At 47.0% G+C, this 15792-nt stretch overlaps 1 protein-coding gene across 2 annotated transcripts in view; it reads right to left on the bottom strand.

The window, feature by feature from the left end:
• Positions 1–15792, bottom strand: part of MASP1 (MBL associated serine protease 1) — a 77015-nt gene that overhangs the window by 21891 nt on the left and 39332 nt on the right. The window contains exons 6-10 of one of the 2 annotated variants that reach the window (XM_006156737.3): positions 13027–13174; positions 11185–11303; positions 9206–9284; positions 2686–2823; positions 1011–1085 (exon numbers count right to left, since the gene is read on the bottom strand). In XM_006156737.3, coding sequence (XP_006156799.1) covers positions 1011–1085; positions 2686–2823; positions 9206–9284; positions 11185–11303; positions 13027–13174 — 559 coding nt within the window. Of the gene's footprint in view, positions 1–1010; positions 1086–2685; positions 2824–6253; positions 6889–9205; positions 9285–11184; positions 11304–13026; positions 13175–15792 lie in introns of those variants that run through there. The other variant, XM_006156738.3, reaches the window with a different exon arrangement.

The raw sequence follows: 15792 nt of genomic DNA, 5'->3' as shown, positions 1-15792 counted from the left end.
CTTCTTAAGGATTAAATGAGAAAATAATTATTACCTCCATAGACCTTCCATTTTAATGTCTAATCTAACATCTAGAAGCACACGGAGTAAATGTCGAGGGTTACTAAAATGCACCATTAATACACTATCTCGCTTTATTCAGCATTCTAACTCAGTGAGAGACGCATGCTGCCCACCCCTTAGCCACACTGCAAGGCTCCTGCTGTCTGTGCTATGTGCGGACAGACTCCCAGACACTTCATCTGCAGGGCTCCTCAGTGCTGCCTTCGTAGTTACTGCTGGTCTCATTTTCCCTCCTTCCTTCCTTTCTTTTTTTTTTTAAGTGTAAATTACTGTGTTGTGAACATTTAATTTTTTCATGGCTTCTTTTTTATCTGTAGTGTGTGCATATTGGGGCTATGTTTTCCTAAGTCAACTTGCACACATGTGATAACAATGTGGATCGTCCATACTTCTCACGCTGAAGCACGGAACTCTCAGATATGTCTGCACGGTGACACTCCCTGTGATCACAGGATTCCCTTTCTCTTATAAAATGGGACTAGTAGGTGAACCATGGGGAAGGGAGTGATGAGAAAGAATTGAACACACTGCTCTCCGGAAATTCCTCTTACTCTGTCCTGCAGTTGTTACTCATATGATGGTATCGCTTCCTTTACAGCATGATGAGTGCTCGAGGGTGGGCCACCCACTGTCTTTCTGGCATTGCAGCAGGTACACACACACATTGGGATGATGAAAAACATGATGGAAGGGGAGCAGGACCAGAGAGAGAAGAGACAGGTTTCGGGTGTGAGCTGACTGAGTACAGAGGCTGGCTGGTTTGAGAGGCAGGAGGCTGCACTTCTCTGATGTTCATCCTTTTAAAGACATCTCTTAAAACACAGCGAAAGCATCACCTCTCCTGCCCAGGCCCTGCCCCCACAACTTCCTATTAACAGCCAGAGCACCTGAGGCCCTAGGGTCTGAGACGGGAGACCCTGAGGCAGAGGGTTTAGAGGGTGAGGTACCTGGAAGGCAGGTAGGTAGGCTTCTTCCCATCTCTTTATTCATCCAGGATCCTTTAGCAGAACATGTGTATATACCTGGGTGAGTGAAACAAGGTGGAGACGTAGAGAGGAAAATGGTCAATTGGTAGCACATGGAAAGTAGGTCTGGACTCTTAACTTCTGTAGTGTGGTTCATTGCCAAAGCTACCCAGATGTCCCCCTGATACTGCCCTCTTTCTAATATGGGAGCGTGGCCATGTCTCTTCCCAGCTCAAAATCACCAAGGACTCCTCTTGTCTTCAGGACTGAACACCAGGTCCTTGGTGTGGAATCCAAGGCTCTGTGCAAGCAGACTCCTGCTCCCCTCCCTGCCCTGAGCTGCCCGGTCCCTGGTAGACACCTCCTCCTCATGAGTCCTCCCGGCCTCGGTTCACCCAGTTCTCTGCAGAGCACAAGCCCCCCCCCCCCCCCGCCTTTGCCACCTAAGAAACTCTTCAGTAAGGCACGCCCGTGTCTGTCTCATCTGCGTCTCACACTACGTGTTAGCTCCTTGAGCTACATCTCTGTTCTCTTTTTGAAAAGTGGGGATTTGGAAGCTTAGAGAAATGGAGAGTATTTTCTTAGTGCTTGTATGTCACAGAGACAGAGCTGACAGACCTCCCCAACTTTCGGGGGGGTCCCCTTTGTACTGGGGACTGTGTGTGTATGTGAGGGTGTTGGGGTACTACAGGACCTCACTTCTGGGGTGTGGGCCTGAGTCACGATGAAGCAGGACAAACCTCCAGGTTTCCGCTTCCCAGTTCCTCCCAAAGCCCCACTGTGGGCAGTCGACGAGCCACTGCTGGTTCCCTCCTTGACCTGTGTGTTGCTACCAAGCCCTGGAGCTGCCCGGGGTCTCCCTGCCCTGCGACATGGATGCATTCCCTAGACAGGGATCATTGCAGCTGTGCTTCAGTCTCTGTCAGGGGATATGCCGGGTTCCCTGGTGAAGCAGACAGATCTGTTTCTCATCCCCACACCCTACCCACCCCACCTGGACCCCTATGCATATCAGGGGAACAGATCTTTTTAATTTCAGAGATATTTTAATTTAAGAGATAAAGAGACAGGCACCATCAAACAGGTCCTCACTCCACAATCCCAGCCTTAATCAGCCCGGATGATGGGTATACACACGTATACCTGCTGTGCACAGGGAGACCCTGGGCCAAGAACCTGGGGTCTTCCCCTGGGGGCCCCGCATGGCGGAGCATCGCATTACAACGGCACCAAGGCCAGCCCCGCGTAAGGGCTTTGAAGGAAGGCTTCCTACAAGGCCTGCTGGATGGGTCTGGTCTGGGCAGATGTCACACTAGGCAAAGGCCAAGGCAGAAACACTGGAAGTGGCCTTCGGCCTCAGGCAATGATGAAGGAGTTTACCTTGGGAGATCCCAGGCTTGTTTTAGGTTCTCGTTTTTCCCTCAGTTGTGTCAATGTACACCCCCTCACGCTCTCATTGAGATGTATACTCATTATAGAGTCAGTGCTAGATTGAAAGTTAAAAAAAGAAAAGCCCGGGTTTGGGTCCTGAGACTCATTTTCCCTGGAAGGCGCCACATGCCATGAATAGTCATTCCTTTCCGAGTTGTTTTGGCCCCATCCTCAGCCTGCGTCTGGAGACTGGGAGGTGGGAGGCAGAGTTTAGCATAAGGCTTACCAGAGATGTTGGGGAGCATCTTGTAGTAGGGCTGTTGGCAGGAGTATCTCATTTCAGATTTGTAAACGGTGAGGTTGTTCCTTGTGGAGAAGGTGACCACCCCATGTTCCAGCTCGGCTGGGACTCCACAGTCTACAACTAAGAAAGAAGATGGAAGACCCCTCAGTTACCGTGCTTTTCCTCCTGAGGCCTTCTGGTGGGCCTGTCTCATACAGCTGTGCAGGCTGTGCGCCTCACTCAGCCCCAGGGAGCCGTCTAGCTGAGTGGTGCCCCTGGGACTGCAGAGTGCAATCTGTGCAGGGGGCTGCTGCGGGGTCTCTCCCAGCCAGGATGGTATTGCTGTGGGTCAACTCACCTGGAAAGGTGCCAATTTCAAGGCAGGGGCGGGTCTATTGAGATTTAGGCAGATCCCACTTTCTTCCCCACCATGGCCCTTTCCTTGACTTCCAGTTCTATTGTGCAATCCTCTCTGCCTTTTGCCCAAGCATTGAAGCCCATGGCTCAGTGAGAAAATCCTGGCTGACATGAGCCAAAGACTCATCCATTCTTCCAGTTTCAACCACAGGCTGTGCAAGAGCAGTTCATGTGCTCACATTTGAGCTTGGCACAAAAAAAGAAAAACAAACAAAAACCCCAGCTCCTGCACAAGTACACAGCCCCACCCTGCTGGCTCCCTACAGCAACTCTCTTAGCCAGAAGGCAGGGATGGCGCTGGAGGTGGACCAGCTGCTAGTCTTCACCTGCTTGTTTTCTCCAATGGTTAGTGGCCAGATGCTGGAGAAGATGTCCCAGGATAGAGCATGACCAAAGATGCCTGTTCCTCAGAGGTGGTCTTTGGGGAGCTTGCAGATCCAGTCAGGTCTTGGGATATTGCCAGCACTGAGGGAGTCCAGCATAAATCAGCTGAGATTCAGGGCACCTAGTCATGGTCACGTCAAAGGCTGAGGACCTTGTTTGTCAGTCTCTCTTCAAGGGCCTCTTTATGGGACAACGCTTATTTCTAATGAAATCTTAATTTTAGGTGTAACAGCCTATGCCAGTCAAAGAGTCAAAGAACCACAGTGTTTCACAGTTGGAAAGGAGGTAGGTACTTTAGTGCATCTTCTTTATTCTACAGGTGAGTTCTGAAAGGAGACTTTACTGGTCTAAGGTCACACAGCAAGTTACTCTCAGAGTGAGAACTAGGTGGGACCTTGAACTAAGTGCTCATTTAGTAAATGGAACTGATAGTTCTTAAAAATATTTTACAGGGATCAGCAGATGGCATAATGGTTATGTCACTAGACTCTCACATAGTCAACCATGGTTTGAGTTCTGGATCCTGTGACTTAAAACTCATGCTGGGCGTGTGTGTGTGCGTGCCCAAGATCCTGAGGGTGAATGGAGGAGAAGGGATTATGGCATGGCCATCCCTCCAGGGGATGACTTCTTGCTTTCTGTCTCTCTGTCTCTCCAGTGAGTACATACCCCCATAGTAAAAATCTTTCTCTTAAAAAAAAAAAAAGTTTCCCATTTAAGTGTCCTGGACTAGATATTAACTGGCTAGTGGTGGGCATTAGTTGTTGATGTTTCCAAAGCCCTGATAAAATTTTCAAAGTTCTACCTCCTCCTGAGTTTTATTTGCTCACCTTGGGGGGTGAGGGGGAAAGAGGGGTGATTAACCTCCTAGTTCTAGGCAGGTGTTGTGATTTTTAACTTTAGCACTCCAAATACATTATTTTTGATTGACTAAAATGTTAGCTAACTTAAAACATGGGTCTCCAAGGCCCTCTAGTTAGAGGATGGGATGAAGGAAGGGAATTCATCTAGGTACTTCTTATCCACACAGGAGGAAGCCAAGAAAATTGATTCTGTCCTGGCTTCTAATCCCCCTCAACAAATCCTTCCCGTTTCTTTAACCAGTCAAAGGTAGAGACGCTCCTCTACTTTGCGAGGTGAATGTGTGAGGGCCAACACTAGGGTAATAGGAGCTAATGGTATTTATTATTTTAAAAGACTATCAACAGTTTGAACTGTTTTCTTGCTGAGACTCAAAGCAGATTTTCCTCCTCTTTGAGAAAGGCCATTGACTGGTGCCTCGATATTAGTATGGCTCTCATCTTCCTTGGCTCTGGTCCAGCAGCGGATTTTGCTGACGTCATCCACAAGGCTGAGCTACCTAGGTCCTGGGGGAAATCCCAGGGCTGGCCTTAGATGTGGCGAGGCAGTCAGGCTATTGAGAGTCTATTATGCAGTTGGCACTGGTGGGGAGATATTTTCTGGGTAGAGGGTCTGCGTTTATATCACTCTGCCTACTAATACAGCTGGCCCTACAATCAGACGGAAGGGGAGAGAAACAGGGGAAAATAAAGGGTCGCAGTAGCTTGGTTGAAGTGAGTGGGGAATAATGCACTTCTTTAATAAAGCCATAGCTCTCTGCAACTGGACCATAGCTCTCTGCAACTGGAGGCAACTTCACTTTAGGAAGGGTCTTGAACTGACCTGCCTGGCACAATCAGCATGTATCAGACCCTGCTTCCTCGGTCAACTCCGTCTTCTTTGCTTTAGGAGGGGTTCCATCCTTTTCTCCAAAGCTCTCTCTGGCTACTTCCACATCCATATCCACATCAAGACGCCTTTGTCTCTCCTATTCCCTTGGCCTCTCTGCACTCTCTGAATGGCCTGTGCCATCCCGTTCCCCATCTTCACTCTCACGTCTTGCTGCTATTTATTTTCCTTTAGCCAAATCTTTCTTGCCCTGCAGTCCTAAGCATGGTTTGTCATAATCTGGGGGTTCCTAGAGAACTGTGTGCAATCAGCTCACCTGCACTTGAACCTCCAGGATGGGGCACAGCCAGCTTCCTAGCCTCATCGTCTTCCCTCCCCTTGGCGCAATAGTACCAGGCCCTCCAGTGTCCCGCTCTCTCCCCCTGCCTTCCCTCCAGGCCTCGCTTGTGCCTTCACTGCTGCCTGGGACACTCTGTGTTTGTGCTCCGGCCACCCTCGAGGCCTCAAACACTACCTTTTCTTGAGATACTTCTCTAATTCTTCTAACCAAACAGCTGTCTCTGTTCTGAACTTCATGGATCATGTCTCTATGGCACGTACCTCATATTGCCCTGTCTTATGATTTTCTTCTTAAAGTGTAATTCCCTCTATTGCAGAGTATATCTGTTAATACTCTGCAGGCTTAAAAATATTTATTCAACTGGCGGTCATCCTAGTCACCAGCCCATCTCTTCTCTCAGCATCATCTTGACCCTGAGATGGCACCTCAGTCTCCAGATGGCTCAGTGTCCACCCTTATAGGGTTGCGATGTCATCAAGTGGCATTTAATCACCCAGTAGACTGGCTAGTCACAACTGAATGCAGGGGTCCTCTGATATGCACATTCCAGACTTTGCTCAGGCCAAAGCAGAAATTCCAGCAGGTTGGCAGGTTCCCCAAGCCCCTTATCGCTGTGACCCACCAATGTCCCATGGCACTAGCACCAAGCACCACTCATTTCAAGTGTAATATCAACTATCTTTTTAAAAATTTTAATCAGTGAATTTTAAGAATAGCCAAACTTTCAAGCCCAAGAAGAAAGAACCTCTAATAATGAAATGTTAGGTGTGGAGTGGAAGGGATACTTTCATGAATGACAAAGTGTCTAGATTCTCAGAAATCCACACTCTATGGGTTATTAATTTACCTACTCATGGTCATTAAGAACATAGCAAGAGATGAAAATTTTAAAGTCTCAGTCACAGGCATTCTGGCCCATTTTAAATTTGAAGTATGGAGTGGATTCAAAACCAGACCCCACTCTGTCTTGGTCAGCCTAAGGCCACATAATTGTTTATTAAACCTTGTCTCTCTAGGATTGAAGGCATTTTTCCTTTGATAAAAGTAAAAATCCATTTAGAGGTTCTAAAACTCCCTCATTGTTTTTTCATTATTTTTTGGAGTAACATTTGAATGATGAATGAATCCTCAAATGGAGAATTTGTCCTCACACACACAGCAGCTTCAACTGCTGAGACTGTATCACTTTTTCAGCGTCCACTCTAATCCACACTGAAACAGCAATGGAGTGTTGGCAGGTGGGGGGCTGGAGGAGCTCTGGGGTCTGGGGGGTCTCGTGAGTGATCCATTCCCGGATGTCTGCACTGTGTGGGGTCCCGTCATTCACTTTGTCACTTGCTCTGACTCGAGTTCATTCTCCAGATCGATTTCGTTTTCTGCCACCATGGTGAAGATCAAAGAGGGATCAGAAGATACAGGGGAAGAAAAGAGAAGGAGGAGGAGGAGCGAGTGAGAGAGAGGAAGAGAGAGGAAGAGGAAAAGAATTAGCAAGCAAAGCAGAAACAGTTCATGCAAGAAATACAGAAATCACTCCACCAGAATTGATTAAGAATGCACAGTTTAGGTTCAGCCAGTATGAAGGACGACAGTTTGGGATTGTGGAATTTGTACATTCTGAGAATTTGCACAGACAAGCATCCTAAAAATCCTTAAAAAAATTTCTGCCCCTGAAGGGAGGTTTGCATTCATTTGGTCTAAACCCTTATTTGACAGATAGCATTCAGAGTAGAGCAGGTCTTGACCAGGACTGCCACAGAGGACAGAGGCAGAGTCAGGATAGCACACCGTCCCACCTCCTGCTCCAGTGCATGTTTCTTTGTTAAAAATTGCACCCTTCTTATCTGTTCCAGCCCCTTACTTTAATTCCTGGAATTCTCGACTTTTCAGTCTTATTTTTGCATCTTTCTTAGGGCCTAGCACAGTGCCTGGCATGGAGAAATTCTCAATAAATACTGAGTAAAGAGAGAGATCGAGTAGTGTCTGAATGAAAATTCTAATAGTCCTAATCGGTTTATTATGCAGTGACGGGGATGTATTAGGTCACTTTTCTATTGTACAAAATGACCAGGCATTCTACTGTATGCTAACATACTTCACATAAAACAGCACTAACCAGTACAGTAGTGCCCTACTCGTCAACGCATCTGTTGTAATAAAAAGCGTGTGTGGGTGGGTTTCATCAGGGAAAACATTAATGATGCTTTCTACTTTCCAAAAACATGAATGAGAAAAACCAAACCTCTTCCTAACGAGGGGGTTGGTTTGGGAGCTGGGAGAAGCAAGCTTTTATTGAGCTTTTACTTATTCCTGGTGCTCCATGAAAAGTATGTATATTAAGCCAGTTAGTTCTTAACAATCTTGAAAGCAAGAAATAGGCCAAAAGAGTTTGAGTGAATTGTTCACATGTACTTAGCTGGTAAAATCTACATTTGAATCTAGAACTCCCTGACTCCAAAGCCAGTTATGTCCTGAACACTCCATAGCACCCTTTACCTTCTCCTCTAAAATGTCCTTTGGTTTCAAAATGCTTTTCCGGGCACCACACTATACATCAAACCACATATTGGAGGAGGTGGTTGCTACGTCTGCCAGTATTTGAGTGTCTCCATGTGAGCCTCTTGGTTTTTTCTGTATGAACCCGCTGTAGAGCTTGGTTCAGGAGTTCAGTGAGCATTTGTTGACACTTTTGGGTGAAGCCATTACATGCCCTCTTTCCCCACACTGGGCCCTGACTCCAGCCTCGTCATCATATAAAAAAGAAAAATTACTAATAAGCACATTGTGCTTCAAAGGTCTGCCCAGGATTTGCTTCAAGGCACTTCACTGCCGAAGAGTGTCCCTCTGGGGCAGCAGGAGTGGCTCTGTCTCCTGGATCAGAGCCACATAGGCCAAAGGGAAGACAGTACTTTAAAGGTTACATGGAAAGTCATGAACTGGGGGTGAGTGGGACCATACTTAATTCTTGATATCTCACCTCTCCATTCTAAAGCAAATCTCTTCCACCCTTTCCACCCTTCTTTTTGCAAAGCTCAATGGATGATTTGTATGAACTATATTATTTTAGAATCATTGGCATATATTCTAGAATATGAAAGCTAGTCCATTTTATTTTATGTTGAGGCAAAGAGTCTTGTTCATAGTCACAGAGTGGGTTGGGGAAAAGTCAAGGCAAGAACTCTGGGTCTGAAGAGCCAGGGAAGAGTTGGGTGCCTCCCTTCACACAGCTCCACTGTGCTGACCCCACAGACTGCCCACAAGGCCCTAAAGCACGAGCTGTCCCAGAAGACAGTGGACATGACTGATGGGCACATAGAGACTGGCAAAGTCACTCAACTCTGGGCATCAGCACTAGGCTAGTTTCCTGAACTAGCAATTGCCAGAGCTCATTTTAAACCTGGAGACATGCTATTAGCAAGACATCCCTTAGCAAGTCTGGCAATCTATAGATACAATTTATTTTTAGAAAGTAAATGAGGGATCCCAAAAAGTTTTTTTGGGAGGGATCCTGAAGTCTTATTGCTGAAAGAGGCATTAATGGTTTTTTTTTTTTTGTCTGACCCTCATGTGTCTGCTAGATTCTGCCCCCATCCTTCTTAGATTGCACCCATCACTCTTGCCCGGCCACTTCAAGTCCTATGAGTGTGGTGTAGGGGGGAGCATTAGCCTTATAATCAACCCGTTTAGTTTTCTTACTTTTACAGGTGGGAATCTTGTTATTCCACGTCCCATCCTTCAGACATTCAATCTGGAATGTGTCCATCTCCACGTTATCCTGGGAAAAAATAGAAGAAGAAGGTGGGAAGGAGGTGGCAGGCGGGTTGATGTTTGTTTCCCAGCAAGACCAACTCGAACTCCTAGCCTGGCTGTTCTCTCCTGAGATTTTCTACCCATAGGTTTCCAAGGCCAGCTCGAGAACAAGGGAAGGATAAATTATCGCGCATGTTCATACCCTGGAGTGATGCAGCATCTGTATAAAAAGTGTTGGGGAAATGTCTCTGAAGGGAAAACCGGGGCTCTGACTCCCTTTTCAGTGATTCTCAGACTTGCACAAGCGGCCAGCAACACCAGGAAGGCTTGTGAAACACAGGCAGCTGGCCTGCCCCAAGAATTTCGGACTCAGGGGTCTGGCCAACCCAGGAATTTGCATTTCAACAAGTTCCCTGGTAGTGCTGAGGCTGCTGGTCCAAGGACCCTCTTGGAGAAACACTCTGAAGGTGGTGGTCCTCTAACTGAGCTGCACGTTAGACTTACCTGAGGGGCAGAAAAAAAAAAACCACAGGGCTAGCAGAGGGCATAACAGTTATGTTGCTGAACTGCCACGTGGCTGACCATGGTTCGTGTCCTGGACTACGTGGCTTGACAATCACATCAGGCACCTGTGCGTGCGTGCCCAAGATCCTGGGAGGAGAATGGAGGAGAAGGGATTGCAGTGTGGTCATCCCCCCTGGGGGGTGATTTCTCGCTTTCCCTCTCACTTTCTCTTTCTCTCCCCCTCACCAGTGAGCAAAACCTAAAAAAATAAAATAAAAGAGAAAGAAAGAAAAAACGAAAACAAAAGAAACAGTCACTGATTCTTGTCCCAAAGATTCTGCTTTCTGTTTTCAGAGGAGACCTGGAAGGTAAATTTTTCCTATTCTTTTCTTTTTCTTCTTCCTCTTTTCCTTCCCCCTCCCCTTCTTCTTCCTATTATTCTTTCCTTCTTTTTTTTTTTTAAGCAAACCAGGTGATCCCTAGGAAATCCACTGTTTCACATAGTGAGAGAGTAAGAAGTGCTCATTTGACACTTCTAAAACGCTTACTTCCTTTTCCAGTAACCCACCCCATCCTATAAGTCTAACGAACTTTGTTAAGGTTATCCCCAGTTGTAGCGGTACATGGTTTTTTTTTTTTTTTCTTTTTTTGGAGAGATTTTTGCTATGGGGCACATGCACTCGCCAGAAAGACAGAGAGAGACAGAGAGACAGAAAGCGAGAAATCACTCCCCAGGGGGATGGTCATGCCTTCTGCTCCATTCTCTTCTCGGGATCTTAGGCAAACACACACATGCGCCTGGCATGAGTTTAAGCCACCAGGTTCAGGACTCGAACCACGGTCGACTACATGGGAGTCCAGCGACATAGCCATTATGCTAACTGCTGGTCCCCCCTTTTTTTTTTTTTTTTTTTTTTATTTAAGGTTTTGCTGTAGGACACACGTGCTCCCTGGAGGAGACAGAGAGACAGTGAGGAGAAAGCAAGGTATCACCTGCCGAGAATGGCCACACTGCAATCCCTTCTCCTCTATTCTTCTGGGATTTTGGGCATGCATGTGTGCACATACCCCTGGTGTGAGTTTCAAGCCACTGGGTCTGGACTCTTACCACAGCCATGTGGGAGTCCAGCACCTTAACAACTACACCACCTGCTGGCCCCAAAGATTCATTTCTCTCTTTCTTCTTCTTTTCTTAATTCCAACTAGCTCATTCTCTGATAACAGATTTCTGTGCCATGTGCAGAAGTGAGAGATGGTCTGGAACACATGCTTTGAAATTTCTGGAGCCTTTGGAAGGTCTGTAGGGCAGCTAGGAAATACTGTGCTAGGATTATGAGAAGCTCCGGCAGCCCATTGGCCCTCGGAGGCTCTGCAGAGTTTCTCTGGCCAGGTCGCTCCCCTCCCCAGGAAGGGCCCTGCACCTTCAGCACTCTGTAGCCTGTGTCACAGCTGACAAGCACTTGGTCTTTAAAGGAATACTTGGCTTGCAAGGGCTCGATTTTCCCATGGACAGGAGGCTGTAGCTCTGGGCACTCATTTCCTGGTGGGAAACAAATGAAAAAAACAGCAGGTGAGGAAACAGAAAGGTTTGACAGTAGCAGGTCAGCTCCTAGAAGACAAGGCCTGATGCAGGTGGAACTGCAGAACTAGATATTAGAGGCCTGAACCTTGTACGCTCCATAAGAGACTTCTGGAACAAGCTACTTTCCTACTTGGACCTCCATTTCCTTATTTGTGCCATGAGCTTGTTGACTCCGGGTTGGAAGGATTATTAAATGTCACTGAATCGAACCTTCATCTGATACTTCCTTTACAACATCCTCTGTGCTAGACACCAAACATCTACCTGTATTCAATTTTTGGTGTCCCAACAGTGACAGAAAGCTCAATACCTACCAAACTTGTACCTTCCATGTACTAATCCCTCTTGTTGAATGAGCAATTTCAGCTGAAATGAGCGCTCTTGTCATTTTATTCATTGAGCGTAGCTTGCCCTCTTGTGCCACCCAAGATGAGCCAATCACTTTTTCCCCCAAGACTTTTTTTCAAAGCATCAGAGAGACTGTGATGAGTCTATGAGTCCTCTCTTCAAAAGGCTCAATCTGGCCCAGCCCAGATGATGCAGTCTATGGCTACTGAACTGCAGTACTTGAAGCTGCATGGCCGGCCATGCATTCTGACCTGGGTGCAGACCCCAGGTAAACCTGAAAATGGACTAGGCACTCACAGGTACCCAGAGTCTTGAGGAATTGGAGGGCTGGGGAGAAGGTTGCAGTATGATGGGACTCTGTTAAGAATGCTTTCTCTTTCTTCTCTCTTATGTGTATGTGCACATGTTTGCTATCATTTAAAATAGCACAGTGGGTAGGCTCTGCACGCAGGAACCTGGAGCCCCCATGGCTGAAAAACACGTTGGGCCTGAGCACATATGCCCAGGGTCCTGATGGGTTAGAGAGTTGGAGGAAAGAAGACCACGCACCACAGGCCCCACTGGGGTCCTCTCTCTCTCTCCCGTGGCATGTGTTATGCCCTCTGGCGACACAAAAACCAACCAAACAAACAAAACAAAGGCTAAATCTGATCCTCAGGCCTGGGCCTATTCCTGTACTTTCTTCTTACAAACTCTGCTTTGTTAATATTCTCTCCCCTGGCCAGACGGGTGTGAATGTGAGGACACAAGCAGGCCAGAGGCTCAGACTCCATGAACTGTGCTAGTCATGTGCAGTGTGTTCTTGTCACTGTCCACCCCCTTCTGGGTTACTGCAGACCCTTTGGGTCAAGTGGCTCTGTCAGGGTTTGCACCAGGACTGGTCACTTTGGGGGGCTGGGGGATGGGGCCCAGGGGTTGTGCTAGTCTGGTGCCCACAGATAGGCAAACCACCATAGTGAAACATTCTGAGCTACAAGCCCACACCGTAATTCCAGCCCCATACACGGAGAAGGCTGGAGCTGAAGGGCTTCCCCAGGCCTCACTATATGAAGGGAGCAGTCCAGGAAACAAGAGTTCTTTAAAACGTCTACCCACGTGATTCTGAAGTACAGCAAGTTTTGAAAACTAGTCTAGTCTGAACGTGACGTCATTGCTGCCCTTGTCCCCTTTTCATAGAAGGGAAGCTGAGTCAAGAGAACTTGTGCCTTGGCTCCAAGCTACTCAGCTGGCGTCCCATCAGCCCCCAGGGGAGTCCCAGGTCTGCATCCCTCCTCCCTCAGCCACCTCCTCTGGAAGCACAGTGGCTTAGCGTGATCTGAGAGGGGACAGTCACCTGTCGCCCTGTACGAGAGTCTCCAGCCTCGGTTCTCGCCTGAGTTGTCACTGCGGAACAGGATCTGGATACTGTGGCTCTGGGTGCTGATGGGTTCTGGGGCTTTCTCCCCACAGAAGGGCCCCAGAACATCTGGGCCAGCTTTAATCTGTAAAAAGCAAAATCAAGAAAAAGAAGGGTCACGTCTGAGCGCTGCGGTGGCCGGGGAAGGCAGCCCTTCTACACTACACTGGAGGTTTCCTGTAAGCCTGGAGGTGAGCCCACGGGGTCGCTCATGTTCTCAGTGGGCCTCACCATTCACCAGTCAGTTTCATCATCGCTCTCCCGTTTAAAATTTACAGTGCCTTGGAAGTAGACAAGACAGGCTAATAATCCTCTGTTGGTACACAGAACAGATCGTGTCTCTGTTCCCAAAGAACCTGTAGTCTAGTTGGGGGAGACTAATAAGAAATAATAAAATAATTATAGGCTGTTATAAGAGTAATAACAATGGGGACCAGCAGTTAGCATAATGGCTATGTCGCTGGACTACCACGGAGTCGACCGTGGTTTGCGTCCCGGACCCGGTGGCTTAAAAATCACGTCGGGTGTGTGTGTTTGCGTGCCCAAGATCCCGAGAGGAGAATGGAGGAGAAGGGATTGCGACATGACCATCCCCCCTGGGGGGTGATTTCTCGCTTTCTATCTCTCTGTCTCTCTCTGTCTGTCTGGCGAGCGCACGCACCCTATAGTGAAAACCTCTCCAAAAAAAAAAAAAAAGAGTAATAAAAATGATCAGGATTTTATGTATTGGGTTGTTGGAAAAGTCACAATACATATTGGCATAGAAAGTAACTATGACTTTTCTGATAATCCTATAATAGATATACACATATGTGTATATATGTGCATATATATGTGTGTGTATATATATATGTGTGTGTGTGTACGTATTTGGTAGAAATAGATGCCATATGTTTAATTTATGAGTAAAATTTATCTTACCTATAGCACTCATAATTCGTTTAATGGGCAGTCATACTCTAAGTAATAACTTTAAATAGGACATCAAGGAAGCCTTTCTGAGGAGGTGACATTGGATCTGAGACATAGGAGACTGTTGTATGAAGACGAGGACAAATACTTTCTAGCCAGAGAAAACAGCATGTGCAAAGAACAAGGCCGAAAGCAAGAAAGAGCTTGGCAAGTGTTAGAGACAGGAGGAGGCCAGTGTGGCTGGGGCATGAGGTTGGAAAGGAAGGTGAAGACCAAGCATATTGAGAATTTGCGTTGAATGCCAAGTGCAATCTTCATGGAATCTAACTTTCATAAAGATCACTGTTGATTTTATGAGAGAATAGATTGTGCAAGGCAAGAGTGGAAGCAAGAAAACCAGCAGGAAGGCTGAGCAGGAGAGAGGCTGTGGTTGGGGACTAGGATGGAGACAGTGGAGAAGAAAAGGCAATAGACTCTATTAGCAGGTCCAGATTCCCACCTCCTAGTCGTGGGTCCTTTCTACGCCTTCCACCTTTTTCCCTCCTATTTCTGAGGATCAAGACTACTTAACTATCCTTCAGTGATTTCTACAACGTTAGGTAATATCATCTTTTCATTCTTATTGTGGAGAGGGGGAACAAGTAAAACCCAGGAGGTTCAATGTCTGGATAAGGCACCCTGAGTAGCTCTGGGGACACTGCATGGTGAACAGCCATCCAAGACAGTCCCCATGGTCTTTGCACCTGCTATTATTACATTGAGATTGTGTTATGTTGCATGGCAAATGAGATTTTGCAGGTGCAGTTTAAGTCATTTGTTAGTTGAAATAAAAATAGGGAGTGAGGCAGAACTAACTCCATCATAAGAGCCTAAAGTTAAGAGTTTTCTCCTGTTGCCACCAGTAGGAGAAGGCAGGGTGATTCAGAGTGTGCAAGGAATCTCTGTAGCCAGGATGAGAGGAAGCAACACGGACCAGACAGCAGCTTCTAGATGCTGAGGCAGCCTGCAGGAAGGTGAGGATTTCGGTCCCATGACTACAAGGAACTTAGTTCTTCCAACAACTTAAAATACCTGGAAAGTGAATTCTTGCCCAGAACTTTCAGAGAAACCTCTGTCCAGCTGACACCTAATTTCAGTCTCATGAAACCCTAAGCCAAGATTTCGGTTTCTGACTTACAGGACGGTGTGGTAAGAAGTGGGTACTGAGGAACAGCCTGTGCCAAGGTGGTTAATAAGGCTGGATCACAATGGCCTCCTGATTGGTTGGAGTCTCAGATCCAGCGGCTTGAAAACCATATTGGCCTGTGCCCAAAATCTGGACAGGAGGGAGAAGTAAAGGAGACAGTATTATGGCATGACTATACTTCACGGGGGTACTTTCCTTCTCTCTTTCTCTCTGTCTCTCTCAGGTGAGCACAAATGCCCCCTGGCAAAATTATCCTAAAAAAAGAAGCAAGTGTTACATGGTGTTAGGTTTGAAGACAGCGTTAGAAAACCCATGCACTATGCCTCCTTTGTCCCACCTGCAGTCAAGCTGCATCTTAGCTTCTATATCTGAGTAGGGGACAGGCAGGTTCTAAATTCTTGCATTTGCTTTTATACACTCATGATTCTCCTCTTGTTCCTTTCCCATGGTAGACAGCTTTCTCCTGGACAACCTCACTTTCTGGCTCTTTTTGATCTCATTTATGGGTTTCTTTTCCTCTGTCTATCCCTCAGAATTTATTGTGTCCTAGCTTCCATCCCCTTTTCTCTCTAGGACATCCCACCATCTCTATGACTTAAGCCAGC

This window comes from Tupaia chinensis, unplaced genomic scaffold (genome assembly GCF_000334495.1).
Source record: "Tupaia chinensis unplaced genomic scaffold, TupChi_1.0 Scaffold000515_1, whole genome shotgun sequence".
Classification (NCBI taxonomy): domain Eukaryota; kingdom Metazoa; phylum Chordata; class Mammalia; order Scandentia; family Tupaiidae; genus Tupaia; species Tupaia belangeri.
The sequence above is the reverse complement of the archived record's forward strand: the minus strand, read 5'-3'. Positions and strand labels throughout refer to the sequence as shown.